Source organism: Ovis aries, chromosome 14 (genome assembly GCF_016772045.2).
Source record: "Ovis aries strain OAR_USU_Benz2616 breed Rambouillet chromosome 14, ARS-UI_Ramb_v3.0, whole genome shotgun sequence".
Classification (NCBI taxonomy): domain Eukaryota; kingdom Metazoa; phylum Chordata; class Mammalia; order Artiodactyla; family Bovidae; genus Ovis; species Ovis aries.
In genome coordinates, this window is record NC_056067.1 from 17,258,661 (window position 1) to 17,277,967 (window position 19,307).

At 48.9% G+C, this 19,307-nt stretch overlaps 1 protein-coding gene and 1 long non-coding RNA gene across 3 annotated transcripts in view; one reads left to right on the forward strand and one right to left on the reverse strand.

The window, feature by feature from the left end:
- Nucleotides 1-5,392: 5,392 nt before the first annotated feature.
- CBLN1 (cerebellin 1 precursor) lies at nucleotides 5,393-8,864 on the reverse strand. 2 transcript variants are annotated; one of them, XM_004014974.6, is made up of 3 exons: nucleotides 8,563-8,859; nucleotides 8,294-8,413; nucleotides 5,393-7,055 (listed from the first exon to the last, which is right to left on the reverse strand). In XM_004014974.6, exons 1-3 carry the CDS (start codon nucleotides 8,824-8,826, stop codon nucleotides 6,858-6,860), a joined length of 582 nt encoding a protein of 193 aa, XP_004015023.1. In that variant the 5' UTR covers nucleotides 8,827-8,859; the 3' UTR covers nucleotides 5,393-6,857. The 2 variants fall into 2 exon arrangements, with proteins under 2 accessions (XP_004015023.1, XP_012045127.1); XM_012189737.5 differs by having other exon boundaries at nucleotides 6,943-8,115; nucleotides 8,563-8,864.
- A 529-nt stretch (nucleotides 8,865-9,393) lies between these two features.
- The window catches only part of LOC114117874 (uncharacterized), a 65,626-nt gene continuing 55,712 nt past the window's right edge, over nucleotides 9,394-19,307 (forward strand). The window contains exon 1 of the long non-coding RNA XR_009596156.1: nucleotides 9,394-9,580. This is a non-coding gene — a long non-coding RNA (uncharacterized LOC114117874). The remainder of the gene's footprint in view (nucleotides 9,581-19,307) is intronic.

The following is a 19,307-nucleotide window of genomic DNA, read 5'->3' on the forward strand; positions in this document are numbered from 1 at the left end:
CAGCCACAAGCCAGGGTCTGCTGGGGAAATACCGGCTCCCCAATTGATCAAGGTGCTGCGTGGCTACTGCTTATACCTGACTGCTCTGCTGGCACCATGGAAAATCCTGCTGGGCTTCACCAGCTGATTGGCACCATCACCAGGGGCTTCAACCCTACCCACTGCCACAGACTTGAAGGCTTGATCCTTGATTAAGCAATCAATCGACCAATAGTGAATCATGTTATTAGGTGTTACCCTTTAAAAGAAAATAGGGCCCCTGCCCTTCAAGGAGCTGACCGTATGTTGGGGGCAGGATGGGGCAAGCTGCATGCAAGAAAGAGTTGTGTTATAATGGCAACTGCAGACAACTAGTACAATTCAATTTCACTCTATAAAATGTGACTGTTCATGAGGATAGTGGGAATCTCAAGAAGTGTACAATGTTTCAAGCCTGCATTCCAGAATCCCATGGTCCAAAGAACCATAATTCTTTGTTCATTTGTTCAGGAAATACTGTTCATGCTGACTCTGTTCCAGACAGTGTGATAGGCATTGAGAATGTAACTATAAATAAGGCAATAACAAGGTGGATACTTTCATGGAGTTCCCAGTCTGGTGGATCAGACAAACGCATTCACCACGCAGCCAGTAATCCCTCCCTCCTTGCTCCTCACCCACTCACATGTTCACTCATTCAATCAGGGAGCATTTATTGAGCATCTACCAACCCTGACATTGTGCCAGGCTCTGGATGCACTGTGAGAAACTACAGATGACAGCGGATGCCCCTTGAAGCTTAACATCCAAGTGGTCAGGGTGTGATCTGAATAAGAGAGTTCAGGGGGTCATCAGAGGGCCAAGCCCTGATGTGTGGCATTCAGAGAGGACTTCGTATATTGGGTGGACCTCAAGATCAGATTGGAGCCTGCTCCCCTACCCTGCTCCTTCCTTCTTCACCTTCTCCCTGACCTCTTTAGGGTTGAGAAAGATGAACAAAGACCCCCATGGGCTCTGGACTGTGGTCACACACCTGGAAGTTCTTTCTTTATAATCATAAAGTTCTCCTTCCTGACTTCAGCTGCACAGTGTCTTCTAACTGCTGCCAGAAGTGCTTTCTCAGCATTAAGACCTAGCAACAAATCCGAACACCAACCAATATGTCTAATCTTGGCCTTTTCCTCACTGTCCCTGCTCACTACTTTCCCAGGGTCAAAGGTGGGACTTCCAGGGACAGGCTGAGCACAGATGAAACAGGAAGAGATGAGAAGTGCAGTTGCCCAGGAAGGTTTCCCAGCCAGCACAGAGTGTGGAAGCACATCCATGTCAGCATCCCTATCAGTGATGGGCTGCTTCCAGGACTGAGAGGCCCCCTGAAGGGCAGTTTCACTGGCTGGGTCCATATCCTTCAACCAGGCCAGTCACTCCTGACACAATCACAGGAGTCCTGCTCTGTGCCCACCACAGAGGGCACAGGGCCAAGCAAGATGAGTGGGATGCAAGCAGCTCACCCTCTTAATGAACATAGATATGCTCTTCTCTCAAGTCATCCCACCCTCTCCTTCTCCCACAGAGTCCAAAAGACTGTTAGCATTGAAACATGTATATCCTCATATGTGAAACAGATTGCCAGTCCAGGTTCGATGCATGAGACAGGGTGCTCAGGGCTGGTGCACTGGGATGACCCTGAGGGATGGGATGGGGAGGGAGGTGGGAGGGGGGTTCAGGATGGGGAACCCATGGCTGATTCATGACAATGTGTGGCAAAAATCACTACAATAGTGTAAAGTAATTAGCCTCCAACTAAAATAAATAAATTAATTTAAAAAATAAAAATGGCATCATTTTTAAAAAAATGAACACAGGTATGTAAACAGCACTCATGCCCAAAGGGAATGCAGATATGAAGCTAGAGTATTCATCCACAGTGGTTGACGCAAATATATGGGCAACAGGGATGGAGATGAAAGACACTTCCAGGATAACATCCTCCTGTTCTCATGATTAACTGGAGGTGGGTGGGGAGATGAATGCCCACGGGGAAGAGAGGACACGGGGTCCTAACTCACATGTTCTGTGTCCCTTCCCCCTGTGGTTTTAGCTTTCCTGTCTGCTTAATGTTCCTTCAAGTCTTGCTTCTGTGATCGTGATAGCTCAACTGTGGCCATTGCTCCTCATTGCTGCTTCCATTTTTTCAGCACCTACCTTGCCACAGGCAGTGCTGAGCATCTTTATACCTTTCAGCAACCACCCTGCTGTGTAGATATTATTGTTCCCATTTGAAATGTGAGCAAACTGAGGCTCAGATAGCGTGTGCTTGTATCTTCAATGAGAAGCCCTGTGCAAAGAGGCCAAGAGACCTTTGTCATCGTCTCCAGAAAGCTTTTCTTTCCCACTGAGTTGGCTCAAAGGAAGGGTCCCTCCACTTTCCCTCCCAGCTTGACCTTGCCGTTCAAGGGCACCGCTGGCCTCCTCAGACCCGGCAAAAGGTGGCACTGCTTTGTTTGAAAGCTAGTAGGGGTGACAAACCCAGCCTAGAGGTGTGTGGCGGATGGGGCACGGGGAAGACGACTCACCGACGTGCTGATCAGAAAAGTCAGGTCACCTGGAGGATACCCTAGACATCTAATCCACCCCTTGCATCTAGGAGTTGAGGAAAACGCGGTTCCGGCTGGGGGAGGAAGTAGTATGAGGACTCGCTGCGCGCCAGGGGTCGAGAGCAGGGCGCTAAGTCTTCACCTTAGCTGGGTGTGCGGGTGGGGGCGAGGGGTCCCAGGACCCCGCCCTGTCTGCGCGGAAACGCCTGGCCCAGTCGCTCAGCCCAGCACTCTCTCGCCTCTCCACTACCCCATAACAGTAACAATTAAGGAGCGGGGTGAGGCTCCCTCTCCATCTGGGTAATTATGTTCTCATTAGGAGCCAATCCGCCCGGGCTGCGAGCATCAGCTCCAGCGCAGCTTGGAGGGCGCGCTCCCAGCTCTGCTGACAGTGGAAGCCCCGGCGAGCGAGCGATCCCCGGGACCTTGCGCGGAACGTCGCGCAGCCCCGCTCTGCGCAGCAGACAACACAGGCGGCAGGGATCCAGCGCTGGTCCGGAGACACCCAGAAGTTCAGGGTGCTGCCTGGAACACCTCGACCTCCGAGTCTGGTCTGGGCTTGTTGAATCCTAGAAACCACCCTGCTACATCCCCCTGTCTGACCACCCCTTCCCCCCACACACACCCTCACCACCCCCACCCCCTACCCCCACCCCCGCTTCAGCCCGCCCGTAGTTGCATTGTTTCCCTCCACCCTAACTCACGCTCTGCGCTCAGGAACTGGGTGGGGGAGGAGGCAGTGTGGTAAGAGAGACCACACTCCAAAGCAGAAGGCCTGGAAGAGGTAACCACTCTCCTATCCGGGGAGAGGAGGTCTTCCCGTTGGGAGGTGACCACTGAGGCAGAATAGAAGGAAGTAACCAAGGTGACCCGGGCAGGAAAGGAGTCTTTCAGACAGAAGATGAAGCTGAGTGAAGATGTGGTCCTGGAACTCCTACAGCCTTGATTCTGATCAGGTTTATTTGAGATAAAAGCAAGAAGCAGGACCCAGATCTAGAAAAGCCTAGAGGATTCTAAGCTTTAAAGAAAGCCATTCTGAGGTGGGTTAGAATAACACCCTCCCCCCACCTTCCTAGCCTCTGGTTGGGGGCAGGGAGGTCGTCCCTACTGAGCTAATAACCCCCTTTTTCTCTAACCCTCTCAATCCCCAACACACCCTCCTTGAAGCTGGAGCACAATTTTCAGATGAAGGTCACTCACCTGCCTCTGACAGAGTAACAGTCACCTCCACATTTGCCCCAGAGGTGAGGGAGGTGGCCCAACTGCCAAGTGCCAGGCCCCAGATGGTCTTAAAGAAAGAGCTGTCCACAGCTCAAAGTTGTCCTCCCTGCCAACTCCAGGTAGGGCCTGGTGGAAGGTTGAGGAGGGGGCTGTGAGCCTGGAGAAGGCAGAGTCTGTGCTGTATGGACAGGACCACTTCCCAGAGGACAAGGCCTTTTAGTTGAACTGCTTAGATCTCCAGAAAGAGAGGATTCTACCAAGCGGGGAAAAAGAAAAAAAGGTGTTTCAACTTGAAGCAAAGAAACAGCAGGTGAAGACGGGAGTGGGAGACCGCTTCATCAGATGGTGGAGAGAAGGAATCAGGAGATGAAAGAAGTGGCTGAAACCAGATAAGGATCCCCAAGGCCAAGGTCAGAGTTTGGAGAGAAAGCTGTCCAGCCAGGAAGGGGCCAGCTGCAGCCCCAGCAAAATCAAGGGATAACTTCACACTCTGGTCCCACTGAGGGCCCCTTCACTCCCTATCTGTGTTGACCTTTCAGGCCCCAGAGCAAGGGTTCAAAGTGAACCTGAGTTCCTGGATAGGCCACTTCTCTCCGCCTCCGGGCTAGCCTACAGGCTCCAGACCAACCTGGCTGCAGCCAGGACTCCCTAAAGCCAGGCAAAAGACCAGAGAGAAAGGCTGGAACCTTGGGGCAGGAGGACTCTTGAAGATGTTCAGATTCCTCCCTCTTTATACAGATGGGCAAACTGAGGCCAAGCAAGAGGACTTGCCAAAGTATCCCTGCAGAGCACCGCCTGGTGGTCGCACCGCTTGGACATCCACAGTGCGGGTCTGCTCGCCGACCACCCACTCACAGGCGAGTCAGTTTCAAGGGTGCTTGGGGCTCAGTTCCCGTGAGCGGTGGCTACCCAACCTGTGCGTTGGTGAGCCTTAGCTTGTGCGGTATGCGGGTGCCTGGCGGGCTGGCTGTGCTCCCGCCGAGCGAGGGTCGAGCTAGTTCCACTGCCCGGCGCTCCAGTTCTCTCAGATTTCTCCCTCCCAACCGGAAGAATGCGGGGAAAGTTGGGGTGGGGTGGGGGGGGGTGGTTACAGTCTTTTTTCTCTCCTTTAAGAATAGTTTAAAAATTCCTCTAGGACTCCTTATCCTCACTTCCCTGGGGACTGACTAGGGTAGAGAACTATGGGGCAGGAAAAAGACCGGTTCCCCTCCTCACTCCCAAGTCCCTGCTTAACCCCTGAGGGGTCCGGGGTCGCTGGGGCCGCTGAGGGCACCAGCTAGACGCCCGAGCCCCTAGATTGTGTGAGGAGAAGCCCCGACTGAGTTTCAGCTCAGGCCGCTCGCTTGTTGACTCTAACTCAAGACGAGCCGCAGGAATAAATCGAGAAACATTGTTTACGGTGCTGTTATTAACTTCCTTCCCGCTTCTCTCCATCTCTAATTAAATTCATCTCTGAATCTCCGGCCAGGAGAAACCTCCAAAAGGACCAGAGCCAGAGGGGGCATGCAGGCCGCGGCTCCCGCCCCTTGGCCGCCCACCTGCTTTCCGCGGCCCGACCTCCCCTCTGCCGAAGCGACTTGGTGAGACTTCCAGACTTAAAACGAAGTCGTTTATTTCAATTTTGCTTTCACATTATGTTCCGATACAATAAAAACTCCTGGACGAACCTCTTGAATAAAAGTCCTGCGATGAGCGCGATCACAGGTCCCCAGCGCCCGGTAATACCGCCGGCGCGGACTCGGGATTCAGAGGAGGCGAAATAAAACAGACTTAGCTTCGGGATCTGGGAGCAGAGGTTCCGGAGGCAGAGGCGTGGGAAGCGTGACGAAAGGGCAAAAAGGTTCTGGCTCCTCGAGTTGGAATTATTCCTGATGCACTTGGACTGCGTAAAGCCTTTTTCGTTTCCAGGCCGGCTGTCGGGCCTGGCCTAGCAAGATTTCAGCCAAATTTCTTACGTTTGCGCCAAAGCAGGGAGCACAGGGCGGAATGCAGGGTTGGCCCTAGGCCCGCGCAGGAAGGAGCGAGGGCCAACATCGCGAGGAAGCCCTCCTGCCTTAGCCTTTCTCGGCTTGCACGCCGCCAAGTCCCCTACACCTCTGAATCTCACCCTTCCGCACCCCTGCCCCCAGACCTCGCAACTAGGGGAGGTGCGGAGTTTAGAAAGCTGTTTCAGAAAAATAAAAGTTCCACTTGAGCTTTATTGGATTAAAGCAAAATTAAATCTTGGCTATTCACAGGTATGTTACAGAGGACGAGGAAGCGTCCGGAAGAACCTCCTGGCGTTTAGTGGAGCCACAGAATACGAGGGCATTGACAAGCATCAGAACACCAAGCAGCCTTAGATTTCACGATCACTCCAAATGGGACATAGAAATACGGAAATACAGCCAGTTTCCACTGGGAACAGTTCTTCGTGTACAAATGATATATATTTATATATATATATATATATTTCTTTTTTTTAAACCAGTCACCACTAAGGTGAGTCCTTTCTCTGCTAACAAGCAGCCGAGGATACATACAAAGTACCTTCAGCTAATTAATTCGAGCGGTGTTTTAAGAGCAGTACTTGCCAAATTAAAACTACTTCCCCGTCCAAAAAAAAAAAAAAATCCTTCCCCCCTCTCCAAAATAAAAAAAAAGGGGGAGGGACATATTAGATTTCAGGGGATGAAAAGATTCAGAGCGGGACTCAGAGGAGAAAGATATTTCACATTATACAGTGAAATGCAAAGTTTCTTTTACATTGTAGGGAACATGAACACGGGGTAAGAAACAGTGACAAGGCAGTCTGTCTTTCTTGATTACTGCAACTGGAGTTGGGGGCGAGTTTATTTTGGAAATGGGAGTGCGCAGAGCTAAGCGGAATTTACTTCTCCTAAAGAGGAAATGGACTAAGTTGTCCAACCGCCGGGCTGCGCTTCGTTTACCGGATACAGCTGGGGAACAAGTAGGAAGTTTCAAGTCGTGCCGCTTTCTCGTCCTCTAAAGTTCAGCCTCTTTATCATTTTCCCCTCCTGCCTTCGCCCTCTCCCTGCCTCCATTCCCGAGATGAGCCAGTCAGAGGGGAAATACGAGGAATCCGGAGAAGGTCGAATATTTCCAGCCCCCCATCAAGTTTCCTCGCTCCAGCTTGAGGTATGCTCGGTCGCCTTTCTCCATCTGGATTAGAACTCCGTTGCTGGCGGCCTCCCGGGTCACGTCCTGGTCACCAGCGAAGGCTGAAATCACCGGCCACCCGTTTAACATGAGGCTCACCTGAGAAAGAGAAAGGCCGGCTTCAGAGGGGCAACCCAGTGGGGTACCGAAGCGTAGATAAAATAGCGAACCTTCACAGCTTGGCTGACAGACGTAAAGCTTGGAAGCAGGGGGCGGCGGGTGGGCGGGGGCGGAAAGAAAAGGGGCTTTGTAATTTACGCCGAGAGCCCAATGAAGAGAAAGACGGCCCATCTGGGTGACAGAAATGGTCTGCTCCCCAAACGAATCGAACCCTGACTGCGCTCTTTTTATCCAGTTTAGTGAACCCGTAGATGGCTCAGGCGCCCGGAGACCTTCGGCCCTGCCCTCCCCGCCAGCCTCAGAGAGAAAGTCAGACAACTGGCGCTTCCGGGAACACAAACAAATACAAACAAAAACCCTGGCTCCTCCCGATTCCAGATGCCGGAACACAGCAGAGACGCAGCGGAGGAGCCAGGCAAGGTTTCGGCAGATGAGAAATCTCTCTCAGAGCTGCACTCCGTGTTTCATCCCCAAACTCCGGGCTCAGTTTTCGTCCCAGATCCAGCCTTGCCCTCCACCGCCTGGCTTTGCCCTTGCGGTGGCATCAGCAGATAAAGGCCCAGGGCCCTCTCCCCAGCCGCGCGTTCCGCCTTCTGTGTCCGCCCAAAGCAAACCTGAAAACCTTTGGGAACCCTGGAGAGCCAGTGAGTGCTGGCTGGGGCAAGGCTGGAGCCAGGAGGGTGTGGCACTACGCCCCTCCCTTTTCTCTCCACCTTTCAACTGATATAGTTAGGCGCTACTCGTTCAGAAATCCGGAGTGGGTCCCCAGAGGGACGCCAGGACTCCCCCGGAGCGTGGCACTGAATGCAAGCGCACAGGTTTCTTGGCCGCTTCAGAGCTGGGACAGGAGTCGGGGATACTGTCCGTGGTGCTGAAGGAGATGATCCGCGGAAAGCTTCCGGAAGTGGGAACTGTCTGGGATGCTAACAGAAACTCTAAAGCGAAATCCCCGGGGTTCCGTCGCGGGAGGACCTCTTTGGAGGGTCCCACAAGGCGGAGGCAGAAAACTGTGCCTGGAGGTGGCTTCAAGAACCCATGACTGGAAAACAAGGGAGAGTCCAAGCCAGAGAACCGTGAGGCCCTGCTGCCCATTCCTCCAAGCTGCCCCGGAGACATGCGGCTGCCCCTTCTATTTCCCACCCCCGCCGGGCCGACTCACTCCCGCGGCCAGCAGCCCCCTACCGGGGCTGGGGCCTGGCCCTGAGGCGGCAGCTGACCTGGATGGTCTGTCTGTTGTAGACTTTTACCACGTGGAAGTTAAAACTGTAGATTCCTTTGCGCGGGGCGATGAAAGTGCTGCGTTCTGAATCAAAGTTGTTCCCGATGTTCACTAGTACCTATAACGAGACGGGAACGAAGGGGAGTGGACAAGAATCTGTCCCGAACTCTTGTCCCCGCATTTCCGCTGAGACCTCGGAGAGGGTCGAACATCTACCTACTACCTCTCCCCCAACCCCCACCCATCCAGTCTTCCTGGAGCACTCACCTGGTCGAAGTAGATGATCATGGTGCGATTACTCATCTCGGACGGCTCATGGTTGGTGCTTCTGATGGCAGAGAAAGCCACCTTGGCGCTGCCAGAGCGCACAGAGATGCCCAGAGCTGTGCCCGTGGGATCGGACGTAGGGTTGGAGTCGCAAACCACCAGGCACTTGCCTTCTAGCACGATGGGCTCCGTCTCGTTCTGCCCGCGGGCCGGGCCCGCCAACCATGCTGCCCCCAGCAGCAGCAGCTCCACGACGCCCAGCATCGCGGCGCCGGGGCCCACCCCGCCCCCCACCCCGGGGGCTGCCTGCGCCAGCCGCCCCCCCGCCCCAGCCCGGCTCCGAAGCCCCCTCCTCAGATCCGTGTTCAGCTCTGCCAACGCCGCTCTGGACACTTCGGGTCTTCTTGCACTCCTGGGCAAGCGTGTCCCCCGAGCGATGCTCCCGGCGCCCCGCCCGGGCCTCAGGGGTACCGTGGCTGCCCAGCCGCACTTGGATGCATAGCCGCTGCCGCTCGATCCCCGCTGATTCTGCCGCCTCCTGCCCGCACCGGCCGCTGCCGCCGCCGCCGCCGCTCTGAATTATTGATGCAGCGGGCGATGCAGCCGGAGCCGGCGGAGAGCGCGCGCCGGGCACAAAGGCGCGGACAGCGGCCTGGCCCCGCCCCTACCACCTCCCTCCCCGCCTCCCTCTCCAGCCCCGCCCCCGCACCGGCAGAAGCTCCACCCCCCGGCCAATCCTGGCGCGCCGCGCTCCCCGCCGAGCCAATGACGGCGCTGTCCGCGCGCGGCCACCTGACCCTGGGCGCCGTTGTTATTAGGCGCGGCGAGGCCGGCGGCGCGCGGCAGCAGGGTTGGGCTCAAGCGGAGAGTCGACGGAGGGAGCGAGGGCCGGGAACGCGCGCGCGCGCGCCCGCGTTTCTGTGCCGTCAGCGGCGGCCGCTCGCTTGTCTCCCGCCTCCCGATACGGTCTTGTTCAGCCCCCTCAGCCCTTCTGCCCTCCTCCCTCGCCGGCCCTCAGGTAGGAGGCGGCGCGCACGCCCAGGTTCCGGAGTAGAGTCGCCGGAGACGGAGAGAGGCGCGAGTGTGGGCGCGTGGGGCGGGAGGGGAGCGCCCCCCAGTGGGTAAAGGGGTGAGGGGCAGCGGGCGCGCGGGTGAGCCTCGGCAAGCGGGCCGACCCGGCGGCCGGGCTTCAGGGCGCGTGCGTGCGTGGTGGGGCGGGGCGTGCGCCGAGGCCGCGGTGCAAGGAGGCGCACGTGCAGCCGCTGGGAGCTGGCGCCGCGGGGCATCGAAGCCAGTGTCCACATCCTGGCCTCGCGGCCAAGAGTGTGGCGCTGGGCCGGCAGCTCTATCCCGCTTCTCGAAGTGCTCACTCTGCGGGTCGCGGAGTCGGATCGAGCGTGCACTCATTTATTCTTTATTTCATTTATTCGAGATAGATCATTGAACACTTGTGGACCCGAAGTGCCAGGCTTCCAGGAGCTGAGGACATAGTGATGAGCAAAATCGGACGAGGCCTGCCTTCGTGCCTCTTACAGTCTAGTGCAGGAGGCACTGGCAAGGACAGTGGCATCGCAGTATCATTTCTCTGATACCATTTTAATCTTTTGCACTTAAAATTTTATGCTTTGCATCCTCATTTTATTTACTGTGCACCTTTGTGGCACGTTCTGTCCCCGTGTAGTTACATACTATTGCCTTGCATATAGACACCAAATCTTGTGATTTATGGGCGAGTTTTCAAGGGTGATTTTGAAATTTCAACGCTAATGAATTTTTACCTCACGCGTTAACTTAGAGCTTAACACACACGTAGTCAACACAGTAAAACACAGCTTTGCTAAGTGACAGAGAGGGGGGAGCTACAGAGGTGGTAAGAGGAAAGGCGTGGAATGAAGGCGGTTAACCTGCCGTTAGGTGGAAGCTGGAGGGCGATCAGACCTCTCTGTCAAGTCCAAAGCGAGAGACTTCGGACCCGAATGAGAGGCGGGCGGGAATGCTGTCCCCCGGAGCACCTGGCGCTTGGGTCCCCGCCGGGCGACTTTGAACCCGCGTGCTCTGCCGAACCAAAGCAGACGTGCGGCAGGCGGCGGCCAGCCGCGAGCCCGGGGATCTGGACAAACCTGGATCGCGGGCTGACAGCACCTCCTTTCGGTCTTCCGGCTCGCCGCCGGCGGGGTCTGCCGCCGCCTAGGGTAGGCTCTCCCCTACGCAGGAAGACAGCTTTGGAATGGCCAACAGCCGCACAATTCAGCTTTGTGTCTTTGAGACTTAGATAGATGTTTAAAGACTCATCTGGAGGTACCCATCTCGGAACCTCGCCTCTGTTGGAATGCCTGCCTGCTGGTCACTGGGTTCGCCCAGGAGAAAGAGAAGGGGCAGGGAAGAGCAACAATTCTACTTCAGGTTAATTGACAGAAAACTGTTCTTTCAAGTCAGATCTGTTTGAGACATCCCCAGAAAGCGTTGCCAGCTATGATTACACCTAATGTGAGAGCATGAACTAACATAGGAGGTGAGATCTGAATAATGACACTGTACCCTGTATAGCCGCGGAGCCTGGCAGCCTGGAAGCCCCAGCAGTGGAGGGTACCTGGAGCAATACCCGTGTAGAATCAACAGCGTGTGCTCAGTGCCCGGGGTCTACACACTCCGATATTCCACAGATATTTACTGAAGGCTGTCTGGTGAGGAAGCCCGTTCTCATGGAGCTCACAAACAGGACTGAGATTATCTAGAGGGGGATGGTGGATCTCCAGCCTTCTCCTCTTCTTTCGTCGGGGAGGCTCTAGTGGGCGTTGCCCAAGCCGGAACTGCCATCCCTATGCCACTGGGGATCTCGTATGGCCAGTCTCAGCCTACCTGCATCCCAGGCCTACCATTCTAAGGGCCTGCTGGATCACTTTCCTTCAGATATCCTGCAGCCATATTTAACTGACCCGTGCTTTGTCTCCTTCCCTTTATCCCCCAAACTCTGTCTCTTATCCTATGCCAGTGACAACACGTACCACCTAGGGAGCCTCACATCTAACTTGACTCTTCTTTATGTCCTGTTTGTTTGAGTCTGTTTGGGCTTCATCATATCTGGCCTAGGATACTGCAGAAGCTTCCTAATTTATCATTCAGGGAATTAATATAAGGATCACTCCTGGCCCTGCTATAAACTGTTTATTCTTTCATTTGATGGATAACAATTGAGTTCTCTGGAATATGTAATCCCTGCTTTTCTTCCATCTAAGGAAGACTTCCCTGACCACCATATTTCAGAATGATCACGCCCCTGGCGTTGTTTGTCCCTCTTCCACATCCTATGTGTTTAAAAATAATGAATTTAATGTTAATGGATATATGCTTTCCTGAATTGTGAGATGAAATGTGAGAATGTATAGGAGGAGGAGAAACCTCAAAAGCAGTCGTGTTTATTTTAAATATTGTCACATTGTTACACTCAATATTCTTTTAGTGGCAAGTGACAAAACCAATTCAAACTAGCTTAAGTATAAAGGACTTCACTCATTTGATGAACAAGCCTACAGGTAGGTCTTGCCTGTTATAGCATTGTTGGCTCCATCAGGCAAGGTTATCAGGATCTGTTTTCTAGTTTTGACTTATAGCCCAATAGATCCTCTGCCAACTCAGAGCAAGGAAAGGATGGATAGCACTGTTTCTTCAATATTTTCTGCAAAAGTCATAGAGCTGCTCTTACAGGGGTGTCAGTCACTTGCCCCTCCCTGAACATGAAGAATAGACTGTTCCACTGACTAAGCTTGGATTCAGATGTCTTCCTTCAGAAAGGGGTTTGATGTCAGATCCACATTATCTGGAGTAGAGGAGTTCTCCCAAGAAAAATTAGAGAAAGGACGCTGGGCAAGCAGGAACAATACATGTCTATTTTAGTCCCTCTCAAAGAATCAACTGCAATATATGTCACCCCAAAAGAATAGTGATGAAGAGTGATGAAATAGCCAGAACAGTATATATGTGTTTATCTTGGTCCTTTGGGATCCTCAAGATTTCAGCTAAACCTGCAGTCAGGTACTGTCAGCACTGATGTTACTAAAGGGTTTGTTTTGAAGTCTGAATGCACTTCGAATGGTAGAGCTGTGATAAGGATAAATAATTAACATTCTGTTTTAAAATATTTCTGTGGCAGCATTTTGTTGTTGTTTTTTTTCTCCTTTTCATTTCTTAGGCTCCTAAAAAATGAAAATCTACTTTGTGTATAGGTATGTAAAATTCCTCATTTTTCATTGATTAATGAAAACAAATGAGAATTTGAGCAATAAAAAATGAAAGAATTGAGTGAGGTCATGTCTGAAATTTTAAGACTAGAGGTTTGACTTGTTGAGGCTTTTCAGGTGTTGAAATGTTGGTAAAGCATTATAAAATCATCTGTCTGAGGCTTTTAAAGCAATGTGTTAGAGAGATTTAGGGAATGTTGAGTTTGCAAATAATGAATTTGTACTGTTGCTGTTAATCCTTTACCTGCTGCCCTAAATGCAGCTTTATGTTTTGGTAAAGTCAAGGTTTGTTTCCCCATCCACACTTTGAATTTTTTTGTCACAATGCATTGTAATAAAGGAATATAACAGCTATCTTGATTCCTCTACCCCTACTCTGAAGGAGAAAAAAAAAATAACAACCCCCTATTGTTGAAATGAGAGCATTTTCAGAAAAGAGGGAATATTGTGTCACAGGATATGAAACAAACTCATCCTTTTATTAACTCAGAATGGGTGCTCTAATGTTTATACACATCAGATAGCATTTCATCTCTTTTAGCCTTGGTTCAAAGGCCCAGGCAGTACCATTTCCTAGCATTTAGTTCATTTGCCCATAAAGCAGAAGAAAAAGGCTATTTTGTTCTAAAGAGTGTTAAATTTAGGATTTCAGTGGTCAAGGTCATTTCAAGTTAATATTTCAATATAGACTACAAAATGTGGGAATGATTCTAAATTAAATTAATTCTAAATTTCAAAGTATGAAATATTTTTAATTTTCACCAAATCCTTGGTCTTCCTGCATATATGTCTCTTTGGGGGCTATAGAGATTCATTTTGGATGCAACATTTTTGCTGTTTAAATTTTAAAAGTATGTTACAGAATTAACTTTGTAATTGGACACTTTCATTCAATGCATAGAAATGCAGAATTATTTTTTAATGAACACTAAGTTTGTGGTAACACTAATTCTTTAAAAAAAAAACTCTGATCTTAAAAAAAATCAAAGAATATATTCAAAATATCTTTAGCTCTTTAGTTAATACCAAATTATGCGTTTCCCTAGCCATTGTCATCTGCTAAATTGAAAGATGCTGGCATCATCTCTAAAATGATGCCTTGAATCTGCTGTGGTTGTGCTGGTAGGAATTTTGTATAAAGCTGTTATTCACATGTATTACATTAAGGCCAAAGGGGGAAGAAAGAAACATAAAATTATGTAATCCTACAGCACTGCTCTTGAGAGAGAAACCACATAGGTGACATCAAACACTAGTTGTTGGAATTTTTCCAAGAAGTAATTATCTGTGTGCCTTTTTGGGGAGTGATTATGGGACAAACGAAGGTTCGGCCAATTCAGCAAACATTTATCGAGTGCATGAAATGTGCAAGACACTGTTTTAGGGCCTTGGCTACTGCAAAGATGAATCATCCATGATCCCTGTCCCCCTCACCCTAGACTTCATGTTTGACAGTGGTCAGGGCTACACCCTAGGGAACCTCCACTTAAGAACTTTTGGTTCTGCTGAGAAGGCTTCTTAGTATGTGTCCTTACAGTGTAGCTTTGATTAGTCCCTATCTTTGTTTACAGTTGCCCTATAACCAGAAGTTACACAAAAATTATGCCCATGTACAAAATTAATAGATTAGAGGACATTCAAACTAAATACTTCAAGTTTTACTTCCAATGCATTTGACATTTATCAAAGAAATGATGAATGCTATCATCTGTGGGAGGCTGGATTGACTTTTGCGAAAAGTTATCACCAACTTTAATAGGGATCTTAGGGAAATTTCCCAGATCTTGACAGTTGTATAAAGATTTCCTGCAGTTCAGAAGGCTCTCAGGATAGAAACAAAGTCTGCCAACCAGAGGGCTATTTGAACCAAATACCTCTGTGTTACTAGGAGGTAAACGAAAGGAAAGATTTAAATAAAACTTGAAGAGGGGGGAGGAATGCAGAAGAGCAAGAGGGTTTTGTATTTTTTTAAAACAAATTATTTTCCCAAAATGGTATTTCCTGGTAGACTTCTGAGAAATGAGATCAGAGGCTCACACCTCATCCTGCCACCCAGAGTCACACCCCAGGGACAGTGACGTAATTGAGTTTCCTAGTGCTTTTTGCCTCTCCGCCCCCAGCCCCTCCCTGGAGCCACTCCCTTTCCTCTTTGCTGTTCTTGCCCCTAAAAGCTGACTCCTTCCAACTGGCTTCTGGTTTGGCCAGCAGAAGGAAGGCACAAGTAGGGGATCAGAGACGGGGAGAGAGAAGCTGGGGTGTTTCTTCCAGCGCTCTCCCCGCTTCAGTCTAGGTGGTATGAAGCAATGACTGTAAAATCTCGGGTGGTGCGTCCCCCTTCCAAGATTGTACTTCTTGCCCAGCACCCCTCCTGCCTTCCTGGGCTCCAGCTCCCCCGCCTGTGATACTCTTCCCTCCCCCTGTATCTTCAGACTGAGGACAGGAGGTTTGCCGCTCTCTGGGTTCTCAGCATCTTCTGCTGATTCTCCAGACCCTGCCAACACCTCTGTAGGTTGTCCCTTCGTTAAAATCCCTCCATTCAAACTGAGTTTAATTCTGTTTCCTTCTGGGATCTCAGTGATAGGCTGTATCATTACTACATCTTGCTTCACCTTCAGAACCAACAGATTTGATATATTTTATCCTCTTGTGGAACTGTTGGCTGTTTAGTAACTAGTTGGGTCATATTAAAAGTCAGTATGAATTAAAACCCTGACACAATTTGAATTCATTTTAGAGGCATGATGTTACCAAGTTATATATTTCAAACAAAACTATTCATCTTGAGCTTTAAAAATTAAATGCTAATAAATGTAACTGTACTGTTTTCAGAATGTTAACATGAAAAAAATCAAAAGAAGCATATCTTAACAAAGCAAATACTCCAAGTAAAATATCTCCAATGTTTACAATATAAGGATATATTAATAGCTTGAGAAAAATACAGTATTACTTTGTGAGCTCATAAAATTATTTTTGAGTTTTTAAAATATAAAAACCTTTTAAGATATGAAAATGAAATGTGATTTTCTTATTGAAAAGCATGATAATTACTGTTATTCACTTTTAAAATTTTTATCTTGTATTTCTTAACAAATAAGGGCTTTACTATTATTCTCTGAAATAGGTAATTGTTGTTTTAGGTTTTAAAACAACAGTTTGAAAGCAAGCCATAATAAAATATGTTTCAATATATAGGTACTTATGAGAGAATCCTTTAAGTCATCCATTCAACTTAGCTATCCATTTCATACCTGCTGCCCAGTATTGTTTGAGGTCCTTACCAAAACAGTATTAAAGGCTAGTTAGGAAATATAGAGCAATTAGAAAGTAAGCTATACACAAATGGCAATAAAAGTTAGGATACCTATTCAGTTCTGGTGTTTACTGGTCTAGGAGAATAGGCTAGTTAAATTCCTGTTTCTTTTGGTTATTGTAGTAACATGCTGATATGTTTTAAGTAATTATAGACGTATTGAAATTTATCTGATTTTGTCAGTATATTGTAAAATTGCAGGAATATGTTCTTCTGTCCTCATGATGAAATTGGTCCTACTATTTAATGCATCAAGACGATAGGGTATTAATGCAGTGAGACCTCTATGGCCTTTTTAGATCAATAAAGATCGGGATTTTGTGTCTTCATCCTGGAGTATTTTGAACCTCAATATTGAACGCTAATTCTTATAAGTCAGCTGCTTTCATTTTGCAGACTGAGGCCCAGGGAGGGTGCTAAGTCGCTTCAGCTGTGTCTGACTCTGCAACCCTATATACCAGTCCCTTCTGTTCATGGGATTCTCCAGGCAAGAATACTGGAGTGGGTTGCCACGCGCTCCACCAGGCGATCTTCCCAACCCAGGGATCGAACCTGCGTCTCTTGCGACTCTTGCACTGGCAGACAGATACTGTACCACTAGCACCACCTGGGAAGCCCAGGGAGGGTAAGTTCCTCTCAGATGGTGCTTCTCACACAGGCTCTAAAATCAGGGTGCCTCATAGTCAAGAGATATGTTTCAATTGAAATAATTTAGTGGGTGCCTCATAGTCAAGAAATCTGTTTCAATTGAAATAATTTAGTGGTGCTTCATAGGCAAGAATCCTTTGATAAGGGGTAATCTGCCTTTAGCTCCCTCATTCGCAAAGCAGAAATAACAGTCAGTGTTTACCTTAAAGGCTGGTTTTCAGGATGGAGTGAGCTAATCCACCCATGTGATTAGCCTACACCTGGCCTGGGCTCTCCAGCCCATGTGCGCCTCTGCTCTCCTCCTTGTCAGATGCCCAGGTAGTTCTAGAAGGAGATGCCCAGGTGCAGTCCCCACTGCCCCATGCTTGCTCCAGACTTTTCTTGACATGAGCCAGCCACTCCCCCTGGCTCTGTGCCAGTGATTTTTTATTCTCTTGCCACATAGAAGTCCAAGAAAGAATGTCTTTGTTTGATTTCAGTAGATATAGTCCGTGGAAAGTCCTCATTCCCAAGTTTAAAACAACGACTAATGTACCACGATACATACAGCTGGCCCAGTTCCACAGGCATACTGTGCACTCCTCTTTCTGTATTCATTCAACTGATGTGAACTGACCACCTCAAATACTAACAGGTATTTGTTGTGGTTGCCCGGGATACATCAGGGAACACTACCAGCCAAACTTCCTGCCATCTGTGGAAGTTATCTGTGGGGGAGATGTGGTGTTGTGATAGCCATGTTCTTCTCATTATGAGTTTACCCCTGTAATACTAAAGCTAAATCACTCTGATGTCATTGGGTCACACAGTTATGAGACCACAGTTTTTTTCCTGCTAAAGCATCACACAACTATCTTGGAGTTGGCTATCTTTTTGTTTTACTGACATTAATTTTTCTCCTATCATGAGATTTAATTGGGAAATCATCAACATTATAAACTGTATGTTGTCATTTCCATTTTTGAAGTGAAAGTCACTCAGTCATGTCCGACTCTTTGCGACCCCATGGATTATATAGTCCATGGGATTCCTCAGGCCAGAATACTGGAGTGGGTAGCCTTTCCCTTCTCCAGGGGATCTTCCCAACCCAGGGATCGAACCCAGGTCTCCCGCACTGCAGGCAGATTCTTTAATAACTGAGCCACATGGGAAGCCTATTTCCATTTTTAAATGTAAGCAAATTTGAGGACTGGGAATCTGGCTGCCCATCAGTGAAAGGTGAAGGTAATTATCATGTTGCCTTGGCATATTTTGTCAATGGAGAGTGGTCGGCTTGGTGTTCATCTGTGGGAAGTTTTTAAAATACATTTTAATGTGCCCTTTAAATATGTCTTGTTTTAAAGATATTCCATTTTAAAACATGCTAGGAGAAGAATTTGATATCTGTGCTTGCAGTAAAAAATAGGGTACTCAGAGCCTGGGTTTCTGCTTTAGGCTCCTTCGCTCCCTCCCTCCTTTATGTTAGTGCCTGGTCGCACAGCACACTCTTGGGCTCCAGGAGTGTCTGTGCACTCGTCTTGGGAAGAACTTCCATTTTCCCACTCCCATGGCTGCTTGAGTACTTTCTCGTATGCCTTTTGTCACAAATGAGCTCTCTCCTCCCCATCCTCTTGGGGAACCGGAAAGGGAGGCCCTGACATTGTACTTGTGTAAACATCATTGAAAGCTTTCCCTGTCTCTTGCATCTTCCTAAGTGATTTCTTTGTGTTATGCTGGGACAGTAGTTCTTTAAATAGAATATTCTCCCCTGGAAATCGCCCACAGTGCTGAGAGTACACCATGCAAAAGGTGAGTCTAGAATGTAGGATGCATCCTCAGCATTACCTGAAGGCTGAAGTTAGGGCTCTCTAGCGTATCGCAAACAAATTTATAGCAGTTCATTAGTGTAAGGAATCAGGAAAACAGGGTGCCACTGTCCCCCGTGGAAGAAGCAAAGACTTCACACCAGTGGAGACGTGAAGCTCTGAAGATGAAGCTGTTTGCACGACGAGCTCTCTCTCATTTATTCTAGAGAAACCCACTTGCCTAGTTTGAACCTGTTTTCTTCATAGCATATGTCTCACTGTCTGACCAAAATGGTGTTTATATCCTAGTCACTTGGCAAAAAGTCTGTCATTGCTTCAGAGAGATTCATTTTAAGCCTGAAGCATGGAGCTGGTATATAAATGTCCTTTGGTAGTCTAAGGAAACGACCTTACTGCAAATTGACACAGGTTTGTGGGGTTTTTTTCTTTCCCTTTAGTTCCCCCATAATATTGTTCCTAGGTGGGGCTGCCTTTTCAAACTAGAGGATAAATAGAGGCCTAAATTAGTTTGGTTATTCCCACTCATTCTAATTAAGAATCTTTGTTTCCACTCAGCAAAGATATGGGGAAAAATAGGGCCTCTTCATGATATTTCTATTGTCCATTAAATTATTTCAATTGAAACGGATTTCACGACATATCTGAGACAGTTTCCAAGTTACTGCCCTTTAAAGTCTGTTGATATTAAATGGGAAGACCACATGCAAAATTATATTTATAGGATGTATGTACAGGAATTAT

Bases quoted from the DNA above. Each gene is read 5' to 3' on its own strand.
- CBLN1 (XM_012189737.5), bottom strand. From the start codon at position 8,826: ATGCTGGGCGTCGTGGAGCTGCTGCTGCTGGGGGCAGCATGGTTGGCG. The intron at 8,414-8,562 runs GTGAGTGCTCCA...GTCTCGTTATAG, and splicing joins TGATCATCTACTTCGACCAG to GTACTAGTGAACATCGGGAA. The intron at 8,116-8,293 runs GTCAGCTGCCGC...CTTGTTTTCCAG, and splicing joins ACAACAGACAGACCATCCAG to TCATGGGTTCTTGAAGCCAC.